This window comes from Pseudorca crassidens, chromosome 8 (genome assembly GCF_039906515.1).
Source record: "Pseudorca crassidens isolate mPseCra1 chromosome 8, mPseCra1.hap1, whole genome shotgun sequence".
Lineage (NCBI taxonomy): Eukaryota > Metazoa > Chordata > Mammalia > Artiodactyla > Delphinidae > Pseudorca > Pseudorca crassidens.
This window is the reverse complement of record NC_090303.1, coordinates 105,785,309-105,812,144: the sequence shown is the minus strand read 5'-3', so window position 1 is coordinate 105,812,144 and position 26,836 is coordinate 105,785,309. Positions and strand designations below refer to the sequence as shown.

The window sequence follows — 26,836 nt, the reverse complement described above, 5'->3', positions numbered from 1 at the left end:
TCTGTCTCATACTCGGGTGGCAGTCTATAATCACTGACCCTTGCGCACTCATATGCATGCTTCCCCCTTTCCCCCTAAACGTCCAGAGAAAGCTCAGATACCCCCCGAGACCCACATTTCAAACTCTCACCCCCTAATATGACTGCAGGAAACTAGGAAACAGCTATGAAACATCCTCCCAGAAGTAAACACCCAGAGTGCACTGGCTTCGGTTCAGAAGCTACTGGCCGGCACCATGAGCCACACTCCCGAGGGACGTCACCGCGTCACCACGTCTCAGGAGGCCAGGCTCCCCATCTTCCCCCAGTGGAGACCACAGATGCTCTGTGCCAGGGAAACTGGACTGTTATGTCCCTGTGCTCTTATTTGATTTGAAGACTAATGATGACCCAATTAATTTTGAAAAGATGGCATAAAGGGACTTCTTAATTAGAGAATGAGTAATAAAATGGCAACTGGCACTTAAGTCATCTACTGATAATGTAAAGACTGAGCTGTTTGGAGAAGCCACGGTTTGCTTCAAGTTAAGAATGGCTAATACTATTAACCTGAAGCACTTATAAACCCCATTACTTCTAAATGAATGATGCCTTCAAAGCCAAGGAGAGCATTCTGCAGAAGACGACGTGATTGATCCCAGGTGTTGAAGAAAAGCCTCATTTGTACAGTGGACTGTAAAGTAAACTCAAGGTGTAAATCATCCGATGTTCAATATATAAGGTCATTGTTTGCCATTTCTGCATTAGTAACAATAAACCTGTGAAGTTTGTTAAATCTATCAGAGCTACCTGAATTTTAAACAGAAATTCCACTGTGACTCATAAAATGTAAATGCATAGGTATAATTTTTTACACGAGGCAGGTTTAAACCCTTAGAGCATTTAATATACAAGCACTAATAAATGATAGCACTAAAAACTATGATTGCATCAGCTAAATGGGTTATAAATTAAATTTCCATAATGTATGCAACTGAGATACAAATGTAAGCATAAATCAAGGTATTTTCTAAACACAGGTTAATTATACAACTTCAAAACTGCCAATTTCTTATGCAAAATAATCCACTTAGCGTTTTTCATACTGGCCTTAATTCTCAGTCAGCTGCACCACACTTGTTCCTAGAAGCATATCAATAACTACTTGTCATGAAAAAATAGCAATAGGTATATTGAAAAAAACCCTATAACGCATTTTTCAACTGTCCTTTATGAGTGTTTATAGCTAGAAATTGTGCCAAAATGATTTGAAATAAAAAGGATTAATTACGGTAGAAGCCTTTTAATATAAGTAAGTGCAGTCGCAATGCAATTAATGCAAACCATGGCCCTACCGGGAGAGTCAACGTGAGCCGCATCTCAGGCCGTTTGTTTGTGGCCAAATAACTCCAGTAATTTACTACATTAAGAATCAATAAAAAAAAATAATGCTTTTCAAATGCATCTCTATCAATCTTCAGGTAGTTCTAAAGTGAACATTTATAACTTAATCTAAAAACTATATCAGAGATGTCTTGTTTTAAAGCCACTCTAATTGAGCAAGGAGATAATTTTAATTATTTCAGATCATGCTAGCCTTGGAGTTTGAAAAATAAAAGGTATGTAAAATAAGAATGCAAGCTGACAGCAGTATGCTATTTAATTTAGTAACTAGGCTTCAGAATTAATAACTGAGAGTTGAAAAACATGGTCTCTGGGGCTACTATTGGTTTTTATGATAAGCCCCTGCAGGGCAGGAGACACATCTGATCTTCAGTGCAAGTCCACGTACAACACACAGCGCCTAGTCATCTGGCAGATTTATCAAATGCCAACTGTGTGCTAGGGACCGCTGATCTGCAGGATGGAATTCTGCATCCATGAACTTGTTTGCAAAAAACCATTTATTCTCTTTTGAGACATTTCAGGTTATGCAAAACTATGTGTATGGGGCTTCATTTCAAACCCTTCCGCACCGCTTACTCCTGTACCCCTCTGTCCACACCGCTGCCTGACCCTCAGCAACACGGCACACGTTGTGTGTCGGGTCTCACCTGCGCCATTGCCACCCAGGGGGACGAGGTGTCCCACCAGCCCTGGAAGCGAAGGAGAGGTTTTTACTTGTTCATGGCAACTGATAACTCTCACGGAGGGTTTGACAGCTTTATTTTCAAAAACAGCTCTTTCACTCCTGAAATCCTGTGAGGATGCTAGACGGGTAGGGGATGAGAGTTCACACCTCAATCCTGTTTTCCTCACTGGGTATCCAGAAACCCACCCACGGTGTGACAGCGACTCTGTCCAGCGACTGCCGCCCCCCAGGCCCCTCCCCCCAGCTCAGGCTCCACAGAGGCTGCTCTGCTCCTCCCACTGGGCCCACCAGAAGGTCTCCAGACGATAAAGCACTCACGTCTCCACAGCCAAAGTGACAAAACCCACACTCCCATTTCTACCCACAAGAAGTAAATATTGGGACTTCCCTGGCGGTCCAGTGGTTAAGACTCTGCGCTTCCACTGCAGGAGGCACGGGTTCGACCCCTGATCAGGGAACTAGAGTCCAGTATGCCGCACGGCGCGGCCAAAAGAAAAAAAGAAGTAAATATCTGGGAGTTCTAGAGCAGCTGTTATATTCCTGCTCCTGGAAAGACACTCGTTAAGGTACCCCATACAACCAAGAACTTTTCTCCGTAATTAAAAGAACACATTTTGCAGGTTTAAAAATTCTACTTTCACCAGCAGGATAATAAAATATTAGACTTTTGAACTGTGAGGATCCTGGTGTCCCTCAAAGGTAGGAGGCGTCACTGCCAGGTACTGAGGACCCTTGCTAACTAACGAGGGCGATGATATCTGTGACATGCCCCACCCACGAACCCACCTCACACTGACCTCCCCCTCCCCTAATCCCTCTGACATTAAGGCTCTACCAAACTACCATATTACAGCACTACTTTTTAGTAACAGCTTTGCTGAGATATAATTCACGTACCGGACAATTCACCCATTTAAAGCGAACAATCCAGTGGTTCAGATATTCAGAGTTGAGCAACCATCACCACGATTGGTTTTTGAACATTTCACACCCCCAGCCCCGGGCAGTCAAGGGTCTGCTTTCCATCTCTCAGAGTCCCTAGGCATCCCGAGCGGGGACGCGCCCGTCTGGGCACCAGGCTGTGCACTGCCGCCCAGGAGCCCTGCCAGCTCAGCCTTGCTCCAAAGTACCGACCCTCCCCTCCCCTCCCCTCCCCTCCCTCCCTCCCTCCCTCCCCACCGCCAGGGCAGCAGCTCTGCCTCCTTGCCCTTGAAGCCACGGCTCACGTCTCCCTCCGGCAGCCACCCCTTAGAAGACTGGGGGTTGCTGCCTGCCGGCCCCCCTTCCCAGCCCCTCCCCAGCTGTGGGACAGGCTGCAGCCCAGCCCCCCACCCAGGGCAAAAGCACGCAGGCACCTGCCTGGCCGGCGACCCTGGTGGCCCGGCTGCCACCCACCCCCGCGAGACGCCCTTCAACCCCCGCGACTTTCCGGGCGCGGCCGGCAGGCCCCGGGGCCCCTGCGGGTTGCAGTTCGGGCTGTGCAGTATCGGGCTGCTATAAACACTCCAGCTCGTGTGTTTTGCCGAGTATACGCACTATTTCTGTAGGGATACAGGCTCCAGGACACCATAAGGTAGGTACTTCTGGAAGACACGGCTTCCATTTTCTCGACCCGTGTGCAGAGGCTCTGGCCTCCACCACTCCAGGAAAGCTGCTTGTCCACACTGCTGGCAGAAATGGTCACCTCTCGGTCCTTATCTACCTGACCTACGGGTAGCACCTGACCCGACGTGTCATTCTCTCTCCCTTGAAACAGTCTTCATTTGGCTTCCAGATAAACCCTTCCAAAAGAACACTTTCCTGGTTTTCTCCCGACCTTTCTGGCTGCTTCTTCTGAACTTGTGTTGCTAAATTCTCCTTCACTCCCTGAACTCTAAGTCTCGGAAAGGCCTTTTCTGTAGCCACACCCACTCCTGGGTGACATCACCCAGTCCTTGGGTTCCTGCTGCCACTTGGGCTACTTCTTTTTATTTATTTACTTATTTATTTTTGGCTGTGTTGGGTCTGTTGCTTCGCGCGGGCTTTCTCTAGTTGCGGTGCACGGGCTTCTCATTGAGGTGACTTCTCTTGTTGCGGAGCACGGGCTCTAGGCACACGGGCTTCAGTAGTTGTGGCGTGTGGGCTCAGTAGTTGTGGCACACGGGCTTAGCTGCTCCGCGGCAGGTGGGATCTTCCTGAACCAAGGCTCGAACCCGTGTCCCCTGCATTGGCAGGTGGATTCTTATCCACCGCGCCACCAGGGACGCCCTGGGCTACTAACAGCAGAGGCCAGGAGGCCTGTTAAACATAACTCTTATGCTATCACTCCTCTGCTCAGATCCCCGCTGCTGGAACCAGGACTCCCAGCCTGGTCTGTCTCACTCACGGAGGAGAACACCAACCTACTGCTATCTCCCAAACAAAGTTATCCCAATTTTAGAAACAAGAGCAGCAATATACATCTTCACTTGGCTACCTTTTCATAAAGGAAATTTACTCATTTTAAGTGTTTAGAAGGATTTAAATGGGCCGAATTTATTTTTAGATAATTATTGCCCTTATTGCACAAATAAAGGCAGGGAAAGACATGCAATACACTTTACGCAGCACCAGCAAGAGTCTGTGTTCCTAATTTTCCTGGTGAGAATCTAACATGGCTTAGAAAAAGGAAAATGGCCCCAGTGTTAATAGTGACCCATGTTAAACTAGTGTTTGGGAGTGCTTAAAAAAATATGAGAAGGGATATCTCAATAGTAAGCAAGATCTACTTTATGTGGGAGCAGAAAGAATTTTGGTGAGTATCTCAGAATGGCTAAAACTACAATAATATTTTTGGTACTGGAATCAACTGAATTCTGGAATACACCTGTCATTTTTACTGTAAACTATTTTAATTTCATGTTTAATTTTTTTTTTTTTTTTTTTGCGGTACGCGGGCCTCTCACTGCTGTGGCCTCTCCCGTTGCGGAGCACAGGCTCCGGACACGCATGCTCAGCGGCCATGGCTCATGCGCCCAGCCGCTCCGCGGCATGTGGGATCCTCCCGGACCGGGGCACGAACCCGCGTCCCCTGCATCGGCAGGCAGACCCTCAACCACTGCGCCACCGGGGAAGCCCTCATGTTTAATTTTGAAGAAATAAACTTACATAGAAAACGATGACCTTAACTAGCAAAAAGAAGAATCATCTCCAGATTTGGCAGTGCTTTGTTTTTAATGGAAAAGAATATAAATTGTGATTAGAATGCTGTAAAAGCAGGTACAATTCTCAGAAGGGATAAGGTTCAAACAAAATAATCATTTGTAAATTATAAGTTGTTCATATTTATAAATTATGATCTTTGATTTTTCTGTTTCCAAAAAAAGCTGAAGGTCAACAAGAGCAAACTCGTGATGAATCGTCCCCTGTGGTTAACAGGGAGATTCAGAGAAAGCTTGCTTCTGAAATTTGCTGACATCAAAGGAAAAAAAGTCTTAACATTGTTTGGAAGGCCTGTGCTAAGCACAGAATGCCCAACTATTTACTGAACGTTATGTTTAAGAAGACCTAAGGGGAAGATATATTAACTTTAGGCTCAGAGCACTCAGTCTGATGACAATCGGATGCTGACCCTTAATGAGTCTGAGAGTTCAAAACAAGATATTACAAAAGAGAAGCTTTGCCATTTGAGGACCAAAGTAACTTAAATGACTACTACTCACCTCAATCAACAGTTTTAAAGCCTCTGCAAATCTGTGAGCATTTTATAAAAGGACTCTAACGAATAGAAAAATAAATTCTCCCAGCTCTCAAAAATCTCAGGATAAACTGTTAACTGCCAATATTATACTCTATGATACAGTAAGTGCTGAATTCTACTCAATACAAAATTATAAACTATGCTGAAGTTTCACCATCTGCTAATTAAAAATTTGAAATATATGATCAAGATATTATCAAATAATTTGATTTACAGGCATTCTGTTTCAATTAAATCAATATTCTGAAGCAAGAAAAAAAGAGCTAGTTCCAAATAGAATTCAAATACGATGAAAGATTTCCTTCAATAAATATTCTGAACTTAATCGGCTTAAATGGACGTAGGTGCTTCTAACTGTTAAAAAAAAAAAGTTCAAGATGACATTACCACATCCTTGAGCTGTTTATTTATTCCCTGTCTAGAGCCTGATTTACAGGCGATAAAATGCAATCACAACCCACACCAAAGCAGGAATCATCTGCTAATGGAACTTTTAATGGAGAAGTGACCAGTGACATGAGGTAATTCTTCCTATGTAGGAGTGCTCCTGAAGACCTCTCTGCACTTCATCACAGTAAACAATCACTAACATATGCATTAAAGAAAATTTAAATACATTATGACCCAATAAATATCATAATCAATCAATATACAATTTTCTTCTCTTAAAGATTTAATGTTCAGATACCACACTATTAGTGCTATACTATTACACTCACTTAGATCTGGACAATTTTTAACATGTTGGTACAAAGTTTAACCATTTGTGATCAGATATGTTTTAGAAACTACTGCTCCCTTAGGAATTTCCATGCAGAAAATTATATGAGTAAAATCCTTAAAGTGAGGAACTAAATTAAGTACGATCCTCAAATAACTATAGTTTTGTTACTGGTTTTGTCTAAACTTCATTATTTTAAAGAGCTCTGAGATAGAATTTATACAAACTTCATTTTTAGGAGAAAGGTTTAGATGCCAAATTTTTCTCCCTGGAATCTGGTTTAAAGAGGTAACATATTCCAGGGCTTCCCTGGTGGTGCAGTGGTTATTCATCCACCTGCCAACGTAGGGGACACGGGTTCGAGCTCTGGTCTGGGAAGATCCCACATGTCGCGAAGCAACTAAGCCCGTGCACCACAACTACTGAGCCTGTGCTCTAGAGCCCACGAGCCACAACTACTGAAGCCCGCGTGCCTAGAGCCCGTGCTCTGCAACAAGAGAAGCCACCACGATGAGAAGCCCGAGCACCGCAACGAAGAGTAGCCCCTGCTAGCCGCAACTAGAGAAAGCCCGTGCGCAGCGACAGAGACCCAACGCAGCCAAAAATAAATAAATAAAATAAAAAAAGAAAATATTCCAGAGTACAGCAGTGAGAGCGATCTGTTATCCCCTCTGAATCTACAGCACTTTCCAAGACTGTGTCGTCAGGACAATTCTCAATGCGAGCAGCACGTCACTGACCAGCGACGCACAGAGCTACCAGTGAGCCAGAAGGCTTCCGCGAGCCAGGATCATCTCGTACTTACCCTGCCTCTACATGAATCAAGATTGGACAATTCATACACTCAGGAAGGAAAAATAATATAGAACGGTAATAAGTTTTAATTTATGCAAATAAAATTACTCTGCTGTCTGTCACTGCACTGTATAAGAACCACTGAATTTAGGGAGTATTTCAGGTTAGGCTATCAAAATAAAGGCTCATCTTCACAGAAAGAACGACAGCTCATCCTTTCAAAGATTTTCGTGCAATGGGTTATGAAACTGACATCCTTGGGAGGAAGCTGAGACTGAGTCGAAAGGGACCACTGACAGGGAGGGATACTATCTCCCTGAGAACTGACACCAAGGACAGCACACAGCTCCAGGTGGGAGAGACACATTATGCCTTAAAATGAATTAAGGCGAGAAAATGATCTGTTTGAAATTTATGCTAAGGAATCTAACATCAGGTCAATGTCTGAAATTTGTCACTGAAATAAGGGGAGCCTGAAGAAAACATACTGTTAAAATGGTGAGGTCAGGCTGAAGCCCATTACTAAAGTTGAAGAACGCTTAAAGTCTGTATTATTAAAATAGCGACATTTGGAATCTGAACAAATAAATAATAACTGGGCCTATAATGATGCATCTCAAAGAGATACAAATAAAGGAGCATGATTTTTTTTTTTTAAGGAGCATGATTTTTATATCCAGGACATACCGATTCTCACTACGCCGCTGCTTTGTTAGGCCTGGAGTTCCATTACCATTTGTCATTAACACACACACACACACACACAACACAAAACTTACTACAGAGCTACAGTAATCAAAACAGTGTCACACTAGCATAAGGCTAGACATAGAGATCAATGAAATAGAATCAAGAGTTCAGAAATAAACCCTTACATTTGTGGTCAGCTGACTCTCAACAAGAGTGCCAAGACAGTCTTTTCAACAAATGGTGCTGGGACAGCTGGACATCCATACGAAAAAGAATATAGAGGAAACTCTTAACTCACACCATCTACAGAAATAAACTCGAAGCAGCCGCATAGCACAGGGAGATCAGCTCAGTGCTCTGTGACCACCTAGAGGGGTGGGACAGGGAGGGTGGGAGGGAGGGAGATGCAAGAGGGAAGAGATATGGGGACATATGTATAACAGATTCACTTTGTTATAAAGCAGAAACTAACACACCATTGTAAAGCAATTATACTCCAATAAAGATGTTAAAAAAAAAAAGAATCAAAGACAAATATAAGAGCTAAAACTACAAAACTCTTAGAAGAACATTCAGGTGTATATATATATATATATATATATATATATATATATATATATATATTTTTTTTTTTTTTGGGGGTGGGTACGCAGGCCTCTCACTGTTGTGGCCTCTCCCGCTGTGGAGCACAGGCTCCGGACGCGCAGGCTCAGCAGCCATGGCTCACGGGCCCAGCCGCTCCGCGGCATGTGGGATCCTCCAGGACCAGGGCATGAACCCGTATCCCCTGCATCGGCAGGTGGACTCTCAACCACTGCGCCACCAGGGAAGCCCTCCGGTATATATTTTTGTGACCCTGGATTAGGCAATGGTTTCTTAGATAAGGCAACAAAAGAAAAACAAAATTAAAAACTTTTGTGCTTCTAAGGAGAACATCAAGAAAATGAAAGACAACCCAAAGAAAAGGAGATAATATTTGCAGACCACGTACCTAATAAGGGACTTGAAACTAGAATATATAAAGGACTTAATGACAGGCAAACAACTCAGTTTAGGAAATGGGCCTGAATAGACATTTCTCCACAGAAGACAAGAAGCACACGAAAAGATGTTCAACATCATTAATCATCAGGGAAATGCAAATCAAAACCATAATGACACACCACTTCACACCCACCGGGACGCGTGTTACCAAAAAAAGACAGACAATAGTAAGTGTTGGCAAGGATGTGGAGAAAATGGAACTCGCATACATTGCTGGTGGGATTGTAAAAGGGTGCGGACATTTTGATATAGTCACCATATGACCCAACACTTCCACTCCTAGGTATGTATTTCTCTTGGCAAGAGAAATGAAAATATACTGTCCATGAGTGTCCACAGCAGCATTACTCATAAGAGCCAATAGCAGAAACAACCCAACGATCCATCAAATGGCGAACTGATAAACTACAGCACGTATTCACAGGAGACAAAGAAGGAACGAAGTGCTGATATACGCTACAGTATGGAGGAGCCCTGAAAACATTACGCCGAGGCAAAGAAATCAGTCACAGAAGGCCACATATTGTGTGAGTCCATTTATATGAAATGTCCAGAACACGCAGATCACAGAGACAGGAAGTAGGTTAGTGGTGGCCCAGGGCTGATAGGACTGGAGCAGAATGGGGAACAACTGCTAATGAACATGGGGTTTCCTTTTTTAGGATCTGTTCTGAAATTACAGTGGAGATGGCTGCACAACTCAGTGAACGTACTAAAGCCCACTGAACTGTACTCTTTCAAAGGCTGGATTTTACGGAATGTGAATTGTACTTCAAAAAAACTGTTACTTCAAAATAAGTCACAAGAGCGTCACCTACTCTGCAGGCATCAATTTTTAATTAAGGTGCTTCTCAAATGGGCAACTCCATACACTAAGCTTCAAGGGAAGGTCTGTTTAACATAATACGTACCACAGAGAACAGAACTACAAATAAAGGAATTTAATTGTAAAGTTGAAAATGATTACAGTTCTGATTAGTTTTTATAGAAAATGATTACGTAGCAACATTAGTCTCTTACTTACTTATTCAAAGACGGTAAAGCTGCTGAGTAATCACCCCTGGACACTGAGCTCTGAGCATGGCTTGCACTCCGCCTGCTGCTGGCTCAGTGTCACCGCCCCGAGCAGAGCTGCGCCCCTCGTAGCCCCACCTTCCTGACCTCCCAGCTGCCTTCAGCACATTGCTCACTCCTCCTCCTTGGTACACTTTCTTCCCTACTGAGACTCCACCTCCTTGGGCCCTCCTCCCCATGTGCTCACTCTGCACAGTCTCTCCAGACACCACAGTGCAGCCCTGCACCAGCCGGGCGCTCACCAGTGGCTGCCCCCTCTCACCTCGTCTAGCAGAGATGGCCCCCGGCCCTCCACCAGCCCCAGGGCTGCTCAACGCCGCAGCCCCGAGCCACAGCGGCTGCTGACACCCAAGCTGATGAGAACGACGACATCACAAGGAGATTCCCTGCACCAGCCCCAGGGCAGCCAGACAACATCTGCGCCATCGCAGCAAGTTCCTGCAGGGGGTGCAGCTCTGGGTCACACCTGCTCATCAGTTCTTCGCTGTGCCTCTCCCAGGATTCCAGACCACCCCCCGTCTGGTTCTTTACCCATGGACACTTCACCGCAGACTGCTACCCTATCTTTGAACACCGACCAAACCACCCACCCATTCTTCTCTGGAACTTGTGCTTTCTCTAGAGATCCTCTCTCTCCTTCCCTCGGGAGCCAAGCCGGCTGAAAAGGCCACCGACACTCTTTCCACCTGTAACCCTTCCATTTCCTTTACCTCACCCCAAAGCAAACTCATGTCTATCATGCCACCCCACTAAAAACATCACCACCGACTACCCCCCTCATGTCCACCAGCTGAGGGATGGTTACATAAATGTGGTTACATCCTACAACAGAATATTAACTGGCAATAGAAGGAGTGAAGTACTGACACGTGGCACAACGTGAGTGGTCCCTGGAAACATGCTGAGTGACAGAAGCCAACCACAAAAGGCCACATGTCATGATTCAATTTACGGGAAATGTGCAGAATAAGGCACAAATAAGAGACAAACGGTACCTTAACAGATTAATTAATAGTAGAGTAAGCAACAAGAAGTAGATTAGTGTTCGCCTAGGTCTTGGGGGTGGGAAGGGAGGAGTAACCGTTAATGGACACAGGTGATGAAAAGGTTCTAAATTTGCAGTGACAGTCGTACAAATCTGTGAATGCACCGAAACCGCTGAATTGTACCTTTTAAACGGGTGAATTGCACGGTTTGAGAATTCTATCTCAATAAAACGTTACAAGAAAAAAACACCCAGAAAACAAACACTTGCTGATAAATCCAGTGGTCACGTTTCAGTCCTCAGCTGACCTGACCTCACAGCATGACGCTAGGTAATCAGGGCACCGTCACTCAGGACCGGATTGCTGTCCTCGTCTCTAAAAGCCATTCTCCGCATGGGTTCCACAGGGTCTCCCTAAAAATGTACAAAGTCTGTCACCTCAGCCATTTGCTGAACACAGTGATTCTGCACGACCCACGGGATGAAGAGCCAACTTGTCATCATGGGACACACCGGCCCTTTATGGTCTGGTTGGCGGCTGGCCCCCCGGCAGGGCTGGCAAACCTGTCCTGGAAAGGGCCCAGCAGCACATACTTCAGCACTGCTCAGCTCTGCCCCCGGGGAAAGCAGCCACAGACAATATGGAAATGATATTCCAGTGAAGCCTTTTTTTTAAAAAAGAGAAAACAAACAAACAATAAAATAGGCGGGTAGACTTGCTCAGGGGCTGTAGTTCGCTGCCCTTAGGTTCAGACTGTCACCTCTGGTCACTCCTTTGACTTTCAGAAGCCGTACTGATTACAGTCCTTGTGTTATAATCCAGCCCGTCTCTAAAAATGTGTTGGATAGTAAATATTAAATATCAGGCGTTCCTATTCTACTATTTCAAACAGTGGAAATAAAAATGCATTCCTAGACGATCCAAAAACCCTAACAAATTTCCCCAAAATACCATGAAAAATGTTTACCTATCTGTATAACAACACACCCAGGTTCTTGGGCAACATAAAGCATGAACTTCATTTATCATCAATCTCAGTAGTTAGTGGCCACGGTGTGTGCACTGTGCACGATACTTTCCAGAACCAGGGAGAAGTTACATCTTCCTTCTATACTGCAAGAAACATCCCAGTATGAAGAGAAACGGGAACTAACTTGAGGAAGGGATCTTCTGAACTGGGCCCGGTGCCTGGCAGAAGTGGGTGCTGGGAGCCAGGAAGGGGGCAGAAGACATCTCCTCACTCTGACGAGGCGGGCTGGCCAGGAGGCCCGAGGCTGGACCGCAGCACCCACACGATCCTCCCACCTCCACCCACTAGACACTGCAATGGGCTGCTGACTCAGACGGTGGACTTGGGGTAAAACTTTTTGTCTGTCATGACCGTGAGTACTTGGTAGTTAGTTTGAGTACCGGGGAATCCCTGCACACGTCCCCAAACACACCATGCTCTGTAAGTTACGACTGGTGGAACGAATTCATTCATTCATTCATTCAAAAACCAAGAATCATTCATTTTCAATTTCCTATGGGAATAACCAGATGATTTTCCACCTCACTTGCAACAGCATAAGTTTCAATTACTGATTTTAGTGGGATACTTGCCAGCCACATCCTGTTAGGATTAGTAATTATCAACACTATTTAAGTGCAAAGAAGCAAACAAAATAACCTTATATGTAAATGTTTCCATAACTTAAAATGCTAGTAATCAATTAAAAAGAAAAAAAAGAAGAATCCCTTTCTTGGGGGACTGGGCCCGAGCTGTGGGGAAGAGCCCCTCCCAACGTAACTGGAGCCCCACCTCCTACGCCCCGCCTATGGCAGCCCACAAGCTATGCCACGGTCTGAACGTCTGCGTTTCCCCCAAACCCTGCACACTGTGATGGCGTCAGGAGGTGGGGCCCCTGGTGCTTAGGGCACGAGGGTAGAGCCCTTGCAAAGAAGCCCCACGGAGCTCCCTCGCCCCCTTCTGCCATGTGAAGACCCAGGGAGCAGGCACCAGCTCTGAACCAGGAAAGGGGCCTCCACCAGATAAAACCACACGGTGCCCTGATCTCAGACGCCAGGCTCCAGAACTGCGAGAGGTCAATTTCTGTTGTCTGTAAGCCACCCAGTCTGTGGGATCTTGTTACAGCAGCCTGAACAGACTAAGGCCAGCACTGCTCTAGTTCAACAGTAAGTGGGACTGGCCTCAGTGGGTACCTTCGTCCTGCTCTGACTCTCATGGGAAGGTGTGCTTTGAAAGTTTCACCATTAACTAGGAAGTTTCCACTACGTTATATAACTAAGTTTTCCTTTCATTTACAATGAAGGGTAAGGTGTGTTTGTATAGATGGTGTATACCATCAGATGTAACATTCTGGTTACTACAGCATTACCGTAATATCCTTAAGTGGCCAATTTTCAAGAATCTGCATACAACGTATATAACACAAACTACACTGAGTAACTATGGCCTTCCACCTCACAGCACTTTGAAAATTTTATAGAACCTTAAAAGAATCACTTTTAACACTGATTATCAACAAGAGCAACTGTGGAAAGACAAAATATTTACAGTACTCATACCTGTGCTAGCAGATAAACAGAATTTTATATCATGCTTCCCATGTTTTCTACGCTGTATCAATAGCTTTTAAATGTGCGTAACTGTGTATGAAGTGCATGATGCTACAAAGCAGTTATTACGTAAGAAAACACGGTTCAGGGGCTCATCAAAATGGCTCAAGCAATTCTGAACAAGGACCTTCGACGAGACAGGCGTAGCCACGCAGAGGCACCGCGTTTCCTCACCCCGCGGTCTGAGACCCGTTTTGATATAAAGTTTACTTTACCTTTCCAAGCATCCTGCCCAGGAAGTAGTAATGTCTGGCAAAGGACTCCCCCACAAGCATCTGGGCAGCTGGGTTGGGGTACAGCAGCCCTTCGTTAGTGGTCTTAAAGAAGCCCTGGTTGGGGTTAAACCCCGACTTCAGTAGTTCATTTAGAAACTCTCTGAAAATACCACCACCGTCAATGCCAGCTTCGTCCAGGCCATGTGCATTGAGTAAGTGCACACGGATCCGCTTTTTCAAATCAGGCTCTGTTAAAAGAGGGGGGATGGGGCAAGGAGAAAATATTTTTTTAAAAAGCAATAAAATAAGCTGGTATTACAGGAAGTTAGGTAAGGGGAGCAAGAATATTAAAAATATTTTAATGCAAGACTTAAAAAAAAATCAACATTAAAAAGAGACAATGAGACAGACTGACCAGTATTTCCCTCAGAGCCCACAATGGGAAGAAGAGAGACGTTCCTTTGCACTGATACTGACAGACCAAGAATGGAGTGAGGCGGGGGAGGTGTGTTTGGCAGAAAGTACAGTTATCCCACATATGCTAAAGGATGTAACAAACTCAAATACCAGGAAGAGGGGAACGGAATTGAGGACCTAAGGATAATACTGGAACAGAAAACTATTACCAAGAAAGGCAAAAAGATAAACGAACAAAGCAGATGTCAACGAAGTTAACATCACAAAGACCCTTGGAAAGAGGCGCAGGACACGAGTCAGAACACCAGAATCTGCATCAGTTAAAACGATGTTCGGCTGAAAAATGGGGGACATTTTTGGTTACATAATGTGCCACAATATGCAATTTTTAAGTTGCTGAAGTCTGCCTGGCACGTGAGGGGCATTTCCACACAGGTCCTCATAAGGACAGCACTGAATAGTAGGGATGTCAGGCCCCGGACTCACTTGCAATGAATGCAATAGCCTCCGACACAGGCTTCAGGGCACAGGCCCCAAATACGGGCCAGTAGACGTGCTTCTACCACAAGTCAAAACCAGGGGCTCCCTGGCTTAATCAGGGAACAGGTCTGACAAAGTAACTGACACGTCCTTCACCGTCTCCCACCAATGTCCTTCGGTGCTTTGCACATCAAAAGCCGCAGGTGGAGGGCGACTGAACCCAGGTCGCAGGGCCGCACCCGGGTCCACGCTGTAGCTGTCTTTCCAGCAGTGTGCAGTCGCCCACACGTATCTGACCCAAAGCATCTCAGGGGACAGGTGAGCTCTAGAAAACACCCCGGAAAGGGGTTTAGCAGAATGTCGGTTCAGCTGAACCCCAGCACTGTGATGTGCGAGTGTCAGTACTGAGGTCACAGGACCTGGGGTGTGAATATTCTATGCTACCCTTCAAACAGGGCCGACAGTTTAACGTGTGGACTGAGGCCCACGGCGCCTGCACAGGAGAGGGCCGCCCACCCATCCTGCCACAGGGACAAAAGCTGTGCCTGGCGAGCTCTCCTCTAGGGCAGTGCAGTGCCCACACCTCTCTCAGGAGTAAACAAACCCGACCAGAGGCGGCAGCAGCGCCCTCTTGCGCTCGTGCTTGTGAGGGAATAACCACCGCTGACGTCTACCCCGAGCTGGCAGAACTCACGCCAGGAATTTCACATACATTAATCACTTCCAACCCTTTAACAACCTCTGGGTTAAGAATAATCCCCATTCTCGTGTGAGAAATCCAAGGACAGGGAAGGCTGAATGATTTACCCAAGGACATACAGCTAATATTGTAAAGGGTAGTACTGTAATTTTAAAACATGTCTATCACCTACAAAGCATAGGTTCTTTCCTACTAAAACACATTCTTTTATTTTTAAAATTTAACTACACTTAAATGAAGAACATGCTTTTCACTGATGATTAAATTCCACAGTGTTATCTGCATCTATTTTGATCAATACAATTACCAAGCATGTTCACCCTCAAGGCCTAGGTTAAATGCAGGAAGAATTCTAAGCAGACAACCGCGGATGCAACACAAAAGCACAGTTGGTTCTCTGTGGCCTTTACATATATCTTCTCAACACTCAGTTTTCAGGATAAACTACAAGCATTTATTTGTCATGTACAGTATTTCTCAGACTGAACGTCAACAGTGAGCAGCGGCAGGTTTCTGAAAAATTCAAAGTGTAAACATTCTGTAAGCGGTGGTGCTCCGCCAAGGCCCGCCCGCTAGCCCTCATCCAAACCACTAACCGTCTCATCCAAACCACTAACCCTCATCCAAACCGCTAACCCTCATCCAAACCGCTAACCCTCTCATCCAAACCACTAACCCTCTCATCCAAACCACTAACCCTCATCCAAACCACTAATCCTCTCATCCAAACCACTAACCCTCTCATCCAAACCGCTAACCCTCTCACCCAAACCACTAACCCTCATCCAAACCGCTAACCCTCTCATCCAAACCGCTAACCCTCATCCAAACCGCTAACCCTCTCATCCAAACCGCTAACCCTCATCCAAACCACTAACCCTCTCATCCAAACCACTAACCCTCTCATCCAAACCGCTAACCCTCTCACCCAAACCACTAACCCTCATCCAAACCGCTAACCCTCTCATCCAAACCGCTAACCCTCACCCAAACCACTAACCCTCTCATCCAAATCGCTAACCCTCTCACCCAAACCACTAACCCTCATCCAAACCACTAACCCTCTCACCCAAACCGCTAACTCTCTCACCCAAACCACTAACCCTCTCATCCAAACCGCTAACCCTCTCACCCAAACCACTAACCCTCATCCAAACTGCTAACCCTCTCATCCAAACCGCTAACCCTCATCCAAACCACTAACCCTCTCATCCAAACCACTAACCCTCTCATCCAAACCGCTAACCCTCACCCAAACCACTAACCCTCTCATCCAAATCGCTAACCCTCTCACCCAAACCACTAACCCTCATCCAAACCACTAACCCTCTCACCCAAACCGCTAACCCTCTCACCCAAACCACTAACCCTCTCATCCAAACCGCTAACCCTCTCACCCAAACCACTAACCCTCATCCAAACCGCTAACCCTGTCATCCAAACCGCTAACCCTCATCCAAACCACTAACCCTCTCATCCAAACCGCTAACCCTCTCATCCAAACCGCTAACCCTCATCCAAACCACTAACCCTCTCATCCAAATCGCTAACCCTCTCATCCAAACCACTAACCCTCATCCAAACCACTAACCCTCTCACCCAAACTGCTAACCCTCTCACCCAAACCACTAACCCTCTCATCCAAACCGCTAACCCTCTCACCCAAACCACTAACCCTCATCCAAACCGCTAACCCTCTCATCCAAACCGCTAACCCTCATCCAAACCACTAACCCTCTCATCCAAACCACTAACCCTCATCCAAACCACTAACCCTCTCATCCAAACCGCTAACCCCCTCATCCAAACCACTAATCCCCTCATCCAAACCGCTAACCCTCTCACCCAAACCGCTAACCCTCTCACCCAAACCGCTAACCCTCATCCAAACCGCTAACCCTCTCATCCGAACCGCTAACCCTCTCATCCAAACCGCTAACCCTCACCCAAACCACTAACCCTCTCACCCAAACCGCTAACCCTCTCATCCAAACCACTAACCCTCATCCAAACCGCTAACCCTCATCCAAACCACTAACCCTCTCATCCAAACCACTAACCCTCTCATCCAAACCACTAACCCTCTCACCCAAACCACTAATCCTCTCATCCAAACCGCTAACCCTCATCCAAACCGCTGACCCTCTCACCCAAACCGCTAACCCTCTCATTCAAACCGCAGCACTAATCTTCTGTGTGTGTGGGGGGGGAAGCAGGGGGCGGGTCTTTGTATCTCAGAGGCTCCACAGCCACTCACAGATGTCACTTCCTCAATTGCGGCCAGAACTGAGATTCTGTGGTTCCCTGAAGCTCATTTCTGTAAACAGCAATATACAATAGCACCATATTTTTAGAAGCAAATCTAGTCTTCTAGGTATCTTGCCACTACTTGATTCAAAAGACAGATTAAAAGTATCTACTTACACAGTAAGGTTGGGGTGGGGGGACCTAAGTCGTATATTACAGTTGACCCTTGAAGAATTCAGAGCTTAGGGGCCCACACACAGTTGAAAATCACACAGCTGTAACTTGTGACTCCCCCAAAACTTAACTACTAATAGCCCACCGTTGACCAGAAGCCTTACCGACAACATAAACCGTCGATTAACACATATTTTGTATGGTATACATATTATATGCTCTACTCTTACAATAAAGTGAGCTAGGAAAAGGAAAATGTTATTAAGAAAATCATAAGGAAGAGAAAATACATTCACAGTACTGTACTGTATTAATTGACATGTCAAGTTTACATCATCTGCTTTCAAGATGAATCGCCTGGCTGTCAGAACCTACACCAACACTGTTTACACGATACAGAACACTGCAGATGTTATACACATTACTAACACTAGACATCGAAAATGAAAAGATAACGTGAAAACGAAATTCCTATTTGTTTACAGGTATAACGATTCGTGCCCTGGTAACAAAGCGTCAAGAACATGACTGTTGACGGTCGCCTCGCCTATACACTAAGGAATGAATGCTTACAGCATGTTTATGGCATACACCATTAGTCATACCCATAATACAGTATTGGTAGCATTGTTACATGTTTCTAAAAATCACTTACCTGTGATGATAGGCCGATAAGCAGTTTCTCCAATTACAAGAGAGAGGGAGGCATACTGTACGGTAACGTTACTTTGAAAGCAATGTTTTGAGAGTAAGAAAGCTATCACATCGTTAATTTTACAGTTAGCATCGCTCGCTGTGCACTTATGTAAGCATGGGCTGTCCACTTCAGTACAAGTCCTGCACACGATGAACTGTCATCTGTCTACACAATGAACACCTGGGCCACGATGATGATGACACAGAAATGTCTCACACGGTTCTTAGACTTTCCCAGGAAGACACTCACACACACAAGAGCTAAGCTGCTCACTGCGAAGTGGGAGTGGATCAGCACAAAGGCCTTCGTCCTCGTCCTCACGCTGATTAGGCCGAGGAGGAGGCGTTGGCGGGGGGGAGGTGGAAGGGGAGGCAGGAGGGGCAGGCACGTTTGCTGTGACTTTACGGGAACAGATCATAATTTCTGCCTGACTTTTTTGCTCTTTTATTTCTCTAGAACTGTTTCTCTACGGAACCACTCCTTCTTCCACTGTTTGCTTTAGTTCCAGTGCCCACATCACAGAAGGGTCCAAGGCGTAAAAGTCAGGAGCGACGTCGAGCAATCAGAACCCTCCCGCCAGGTGGCCTGCTTGCCGCCAGGTGCTCTTCTTCTGCATCCTGTCCTCATCACTGGCTGTGGTTCAGAGGCTCTCATCTCCACCCATTCGTCTTCTGTCAGCTCCTCTCACCTGGTGCCTACTAGCTCTTGCCTTTTTTCTCCAAGATCCGTATTTTGAAAGCCTTCACCCCACCTTTTTTTTTTTTTTTTTTTACCATATTTACAATCTCTTTCACAATTTCCTTGATTGGCTCCGACGTAGATCCTGTGAAGTGATGCACAGCATCTGGACACTTTTCCCCAGTAGGACTGTACTGTTTCTGGCGTGGTGGCTTTCACGGCTCTTTCTATAACAGCTATGGCATCATCAATGGTAGGAGACTCTCACGATGTTCTCTCTGCTGGGTTCTCTGACACCAAGTTGACAAGCCTTTCCACGGAGCACCATGTGTAATGAGCCTGAAAGGTCCCTATGGCCCCCTGATCTAGAGGCTGAATTAGAGATGTGTTTTGTGAGCCAGCAGACCACTTCTATGCCTTTGGTGTTGAACTCATGGGTTTCTGGGTGGCTATGTGCATTTTGCCAATATCAAAAGAGCTGTAAAGGCCATCCCTTGCCAACAAGGTGCTTCCTGAGGTCAAGGACAAGGCACCGATGGAACCAATCCAGAAAAAGGGCTCTCACTGCCCAGGCCTTCTTGTTGTCCAACCAAAGACAGACAGCTGGTGCTTACCTTTCCCCTAGAGGCTGGGGTGAGCAGCTCTCTAGATGAGGGCAGTCCTGCCCATACACCCAGCTGCACTCCTGCCCCTCCTGCTTAAATACTGGTGCTCACTTCTCCTCCTCACTAAAAAATGTCCTCTGTGGCAGATTTTCCCCAGAATGGGGCACTTTCACCTGCATTAAAAACCTGTTCAGGCAGATGTCCCTTCTCCTCAACGATTTTCTTAACAGCGTCTGGGAGCTCATCTGCTGCCTGTTGGTGTTTCTGCTGTTATCTTGACAATTTTAAAGCCACACTTCTTCCTAAAATTATCAAAACATCCTTTGCTGGCATTAAATTCTTCAGCTTTTGATCCTTCACCTTCCTTTTGCTTTAAGTTGTCATAAGAGATACGAAGTAGCAGTATAACACACTATTTTGAACAAACTGGAAATAAATTTTAGGGCTCTCTTGACAATTTTTAGGCTCTCCTGAAAACTCTTGACAATTTTTTTTTTTTTTTTTTTTTTTTTTTTTGCGGTACGCGGGCCTCTCACTGTTGTGGCCTCTCCCGCTGCGGAGCACAGGCTCCGGACACACCGGCGCAGCGGCCATGGCTCACGGGCCCAGCCGCCCCACGGCATGTGGGATCCTCCCGGACCGGGGCACGAACCTGCATGCCCTGCATCGGCAGGCGGACTCTCAACCACTGCGCCACCAGGGAAGCCCCTTGACAATTTTTAAAGTAACATGGTTATTAGATGGTTTATTCTTTTTTTTACGACCAGTAAGAGAAAGTAAATTTGAAAGTATGTAAGGGAAATGCAAACCTTTAACAAAACATATGGATACATTTTCTGACTTTGAAAATTTTTTAGAAAAAGTAAATTAACTGAAAACATATCTGGCTTTCGTATAAATAAAATATGTAAACTTAAAATATTATGTTACGAAAATAATACATCACAGTTTCTTACTAATTTTCAATGACATCAATGTCATTGGAAATTAAACATTTAGAGAATAAAACATGTATAGAAGAAAAAAAAGTCATATAGAAAGACTACTTTTCCTCAAATCATATTGAAGTCTATAGATGTGCCTTTCTTACAGCAATCCTGCATGCATTTTCAATATGAAATAAAAAGGTACGTCACAAAAAGTACAAGGTTTTTGTGCTGCTGGTGTAGCCGCTGCCACAGCTTCACAAATTTCCTTTTCTTATTTTTTATTTTTTACACCAGTCCTCACGGTGGATTCATTTGTCTTGAAGTGGCAGTAACCAGAGCTGCAGGTACACATCAAACAGCCCAACATTTTCTCGTAACGTCACGCCTTTTCTCTGCTTCTTGGGAGCACGTCCAGCATCACTTGCAGCACTTTGTGTTGGTCCCCCGTGTTCGCTAAGGTTCACAGGGTTGCACTAGACACAAGGGAAAATACACAAGAACCACGAGCCACCACTTTTTACTGGGTTCGCAGTTTCCTGGAGGGGACGTGTGCTCAGGCGGAGGTGATGAGGGTCACGCTTGTCTCAAGGGGGTCCACACCACACTGAACTCAGCGCAGGAGCAACGGGAGGCGGCTAAGAGATCGTTGAAGCAGGACAGCGTGCGCTACAGGCACCTGCATGTTTGCTCACATTTCTCCTAACTGTGAAGGGCGCCACACACCGTCTGCAAGTGTTTCTGTAAGTTTTGATAAACTTTAACTTCTTATAATAGATCTGTGTATGCTTCTGACAGTAAATGATAAAACAGACTAGTATCTATCAATACGTATATTTTATGCACTCATGACATACCTTTTTCTTAATTTTTTCAGTATTTCTAGGTTACGCAGTTTATCTGCAAGTTTTTTCTAATTGTTATAAATCTCCAAAAAGTTTGGCAATATATTTCTTGAAAAAAATCTGCATAAGTGGACCCACACAGTTCAAACCTGCATTGTTCAAGGGTCAACTGTACTTTGATTTTACCCTATTATCACTTCTTCTTCAGAAAAACAACATAATAAACCCTGCCCATTAAGCAAGACAGAATCCAACGAACCAACATACAAGAGCACAAGTGAGGCTCTCAGGAACGGAGTCCAGAACAGCTCAGAGCCGACAGCTCTAGCAAATCTCATCCCAGACAATGGATGGCACCAAGAGCTCACCGAGACGTTAACCCTCACAACACTCCTGAGAGCAAATACGGTCCCTTCTCCATAGTCACCACAAGGAGAGATGAACAAGCCACGCTCTCCCCCAGGTAAAGTGCTGCCGGGTGGAGGCACGGTGGAGAGCGCGTGCGTGGCATCACCGCACCAGGACCCGTGCCACTCTGCTTGCTTAGCTCCCTACTGCAAAAAGAAGTCACTCAACTTCTCTGAGCTCCACCAGGTCAGTTCACTTGCCAGATGGGGCGAAACCCACACTTTAGAAAACTGTTCTGAGATGATACGAGATATAAGAGCCCATAAAGAATGGACCTGCTTTAATGACTAGATGATGTATGGAATAATCCTATTAATTGATTATATGTAAATGATCAGTCAACGAAGCACTTCAAACCAATTTTCCATAAGTAAATTAAATATTCTGAGATGATATTTAATTTTATAATTTGCATAGCAAAATACCAAACGATTTTGACATATGGTTTAAAAATTCTTATTAAGAAGGCCTGACTGAGAGAACACTTGTAAAGATTTAAGGCATTATAACATAAATATTGTAAGATTTTTCCAAAATCTTTAAACTCAATGAGATTATCAGCCTGCACAACTAGAGAGCTGGAGTGTGATGAACTTTTAAATCATTTTTAAGCTTAAGGGTTCATTAGGAAATTTGGGGCTTGTTATCACTGAGCAGTAATGTCTTAATCTCCATGAAATAAAGTTAACTGAAAATCGCTGCTAAGCACATGTTCTCATTTTGGCTGAAGAGCTCGCGGACATACACTAGCCTGCAGGAAGCAGGACCTGCAGGAAGCCCAAGCCCACCAGGTGCAGAACCGGGTCGGCTGTGAACGTCCACGCCCTTCGCAGTGACCCAGCCTGGGAGACACGGCTCCCAAGACCTGGCTCACGCCCTGCATCTGAGGAAGCCCTCCAGCATCAAGCACGTCTCAGCTCTTCTCTGAAGATGCCAGCCGTCTGCCAACTTATGACTCCGTCAGAGCTCTTGTCTTTCTTGTTTTCAATCACAAATTCAACAAACATCTACTGAGCACTAGCTAGCTGGGTGGGAGGAACAAGGATTCAGGATCCCATCTTAGACCGTGAGGGCCTCAGTCAAGTGGGAGACACAGACACAGAAACTGCTAACACAGTAACACATAACACAATACAACAGCTACTATAATTGATTATGAAGGACTGTAGATCCCAAAGGAGGGAGAACTTTTTTTCCCCCAAAAATATGTTAGACTAGGTGTCAGAATACCCGATATCTGCCCCACTCATACAAAAAGTTTTGAAAGCACGACATCCTAGGCAACAGTAACCTGGGATAGAGGAGAGCTCACAGCCTGTGTCAGACTTGAGTTAAAACTCTGTCTCAGTCTGTGATACTTGACCTCAGAGGGCAATGGCACAGATTAAACGACCAAACTAAGCTGGGTTAAAGACAAAAATTCTGCACACAAAACCTGGAACAGAGTAAGGGAACAAGTGACGTTAGCGTTCCTCCACTGTTCCACAATATGAAAGAAAAGTATTCAAAATGAGAGGTTTTGCTTTCCTAGAAGAAAATGAAATTACTCCCCTGGAAGAAAAGGCAACCGTTATTCTGTATCTGACAACCTGCCAGCACCTCCCAAAGACGTGAGCTGGAGCCTGCCAGGCTTTCGTTTTTAATACCTGCATTGATATAACACCGATTTAATGTAATATCACGGATACCATATTGTAAAGTTAAAATTATTAATATACATATTAATAACACTAAAACTTTTAACACTGGGTGTCAAAGATTAACATAAGACAAAATGTGTCACTGACCTCTAAATGCTGTCCCAATTATTGTTACAATATAATTCTCTTTTATCTAATAGCAGTGTCATTGACGCACACTTAACCTTTGATAAAGAAATTTGGATTGCAATGGTGTTTATATTAGTGTATTTAACTTGGCTTACAATTTATGATGTTTATATAAATAGACTGTTATATACGACATTTTTAGAATCATAGCTTTTTTGTCAACTAAATTTTAGAGACAGACATTTGGGGGAAAGAAAAGCTCTTTCCTTAAAAAACAAATCAATATTTGAAAGGCTTCTGGAGCAATAATTATTTGTTAATCTTAGAATTATTATTTGATAATATACATCCCCCAAATTTGACCTACTACATTTGTTTTGAACAGTCATTACAGAACAAGATAATCAACACTAATTGTTTAATGATCACCTTTTCCTATAATCCCCCAGCCTCCCACTGCCACAGGTGCACATACAGAGAGAATTATATATACCATTTTCTGGGGAAAGTTTGTCATAAGCATCTTCATAAATATAATTTCTTCTTATTGTGACATTAATTCCATCCAGAAATGGACCGTCTCCTTGAACTTCTTGCTTATCTGCATAAATCAACCTTTGAAAGATCTAACAGAGGGGAAATCATAAGGTTACTTGAAAACAACAGATTTTTCGTTATGAACATAAGCAACCAAAAGGAAAAACCGCAAAATAAACCTTCACTTTACCTTCTGTTATCTCCATAAACTCTGAAACAAATTTTAAAGGCCAAGGTATCAGATACTGATTTTATGCCTTATCAGTGAACGTGCACTATTTATATATTTGTAATATTGTTCTTTTTCCCCACTTTACAACAAATTTTAAAAATCCCATGCTATGTCATATTTTCAATATTTCCTTTTGGAAACCTTTTATAAAACTCCAGATGGTGGCAGGAAGAAGAGTAGCTTTGGAAAGCTGTACATTAATATTAGTAGGAATATCTCTATGGTGATAAAATTCAAGTAATTTTTTTATGCTAAAAATCCAGTAGAGGGCACTCAGGAATTATGCAACACCATGTGTATACGTGAGTGTGTATGTGTTTTAATGAAGAAATGTCAATAGCTTTAAATGTTCATCCTGTGAAAAGAGTGGGCAGACCTAAAAAACACCCTCTTGAAGCCAGAAGTGTAGTAGTTTTTAGAAATTGCTAAATAAGTTGGTGAATACAAACAAAACATTTTTTCAAGAGGTATTTGATTGGATTATGCTTTTATAAATCATGGTCAACTATTAACAATCTAATAAGAAAAACATAAATTATTTAATGAGATAGGCACTAGGCAACTTTATAGAGATTTTTTCCATTGGCGTTACTTTTTTTTGCGGTACGCGGGCCTCTCACTGTTGTGGCCTCTCCTGTTGCGGAGCACAGGCTCCGGATGCGCAGGCTCAGCAGCCATGGCTCACGGGCCCAGGCGCTCCGCGGCATGTGGGATCTTCCCAGACTGGGGCACGAACCCGCATCCCCTGCCTGCATCGGCAGGTGGACTCTCAACCACTGCGCCACCAGGGAAGCCTGGTGTTACTTTTTAACTCTGAGATGATATAAATAACCACAAAACACATGGAAAGAAACCAAATTCCATACCTTTACTCGCTCCTCAAACGGAACCACAAAGGGCAACTCTGTTAGGATGGCGAGCTGTCTTTCCTCAGACACAGACAGTGGCGGGGACTCCAGACCTACTGCAACACAGTTTAAAACCTTCGTTACTGTGTGTACGTACCTTCCTTTCCAGACTCACAAGGCTACACTCTGTATGGTTCAATTTAAAGACATTCTGGAAAAAGCTGAACTATATACAGGGACAAAAAACCCAACCTGTGGTTGCCAGGGGCCAGGGTAAGGAGCTGGCTACAAGGCATGAGGTGTTTTCTGGAACGATGAAACTCCTCTATCTGGCCGATCATGGTCAAAAATCACAGACCAGCAGACTAAAGAGCGAACTTCACAGTATGTGAACTACACCTCAGTAAACTCGAGTTAGAAGAGCGACGAGGCCCCAGGGAGCTCACCGTCCAGGGTGGACCGCAGGGGGCCGATCCTCCCCATTCGCCTGAACCTCCAAGCACTTCTGGACGCCGGGACGTAGAGCTGGGTGACCTGTGGGGACCAGACACCCTGCTTAGTCAGCCCTTCCCTGTGTCCCAGCACACACGCCTACCCTGCCTCATTCGAGCTGCACCGGTGTTTCACATTTATTTAGTTGCGTCCCTCTCTCCCACCTCCTGTCCTTTTCAGGAGACCTCTTCATAACCTCTGTCCCATGCTGGTGCTCTAGTTAACGATGTATAATATCTGGACATAGTAAATCATCATAATATGACTGCTTTATGAAGAAAACCACATCACCCTTAAAAAATTAATTTCTCACTATTACCAAATATTCACTCTCATAATTTTTTAAAAAATTGTCTGAATGAGCATCCAAATAAGGCTGGTATAGTGTGTACTGTCTCTGAATCCTTTTCATCTGTCAGGTCCCTTCAGCCCTCATTTCTGCCCTTGTGACTTTGATGAGGAAGCAGAAGCATTTGTCCCGTAATCTTCCCCATTGTGTGGATTTTGCTAATTGCAGCATCATGGTGTCAACATGTACTTCTAGCCCCTCCATTTCCTATAAATTTGTCGTTACATCTGGAAGTTTCACCAGGCTTGGTCTCCGGGAGGAACACTTCGGAGGTGGACGGTGTTCTCTCCTCGAGAGGCACGCGTGCTCAGCACCGCTGGTCGCAGGTCAGCGATGAGAGCAGGAACTGGTGGGAAAATAGCAGCCAACTGTCAACAGGCACCAGACACACTGCTTGGCTCAGCTGACCGTCTCCCTGGAGCACAGCAGCAGCACAGACCCTCGTCTCCCAGGCCTCCGGCCCACGTATCCACTGTACTTCAGCGGGGGGCCAACACCGA

General features: G+C 44.9%; 1 protein-coding gene across 3 annotated transcripts in view; it reads right to left on the bottom strand.

The window, feature by feature from the left end:
• Positions 1-26,836, bottom strand: part of UBE3C (ubiquitin protein ligase E3C) — a 118,558-nt gene that overhangs the window by 22,922 nt on the left and 68,800 nt on the right. For 2 of the 3 annotated variants that reach the window (XM_067747589.1, XM_067747591.1), the window contains 4 exons: positions 25,942-26,029; positions 25,514-25,611; positions 24,372-24,504; positions 13,933-14,180 (listed from right to left, as the gene is read on the bottom strand). In XM_067747589.1, the coding sequence (XP_067603690.1) occupies positions 13,933-14,180; positions 24,372-24,504; positions 25,514-25,611; positions 25,942-26,029 (567 nt within the window). The remainder of the gene's footprint in view (positions 1-13,932; positions 14,181-24,371; positions 24,505-25,513; positions 25,612-25,941; positions 26,030-26,836) is intronic. The other variant, XM_067747590.1, reaches the window with a different exon arrangement.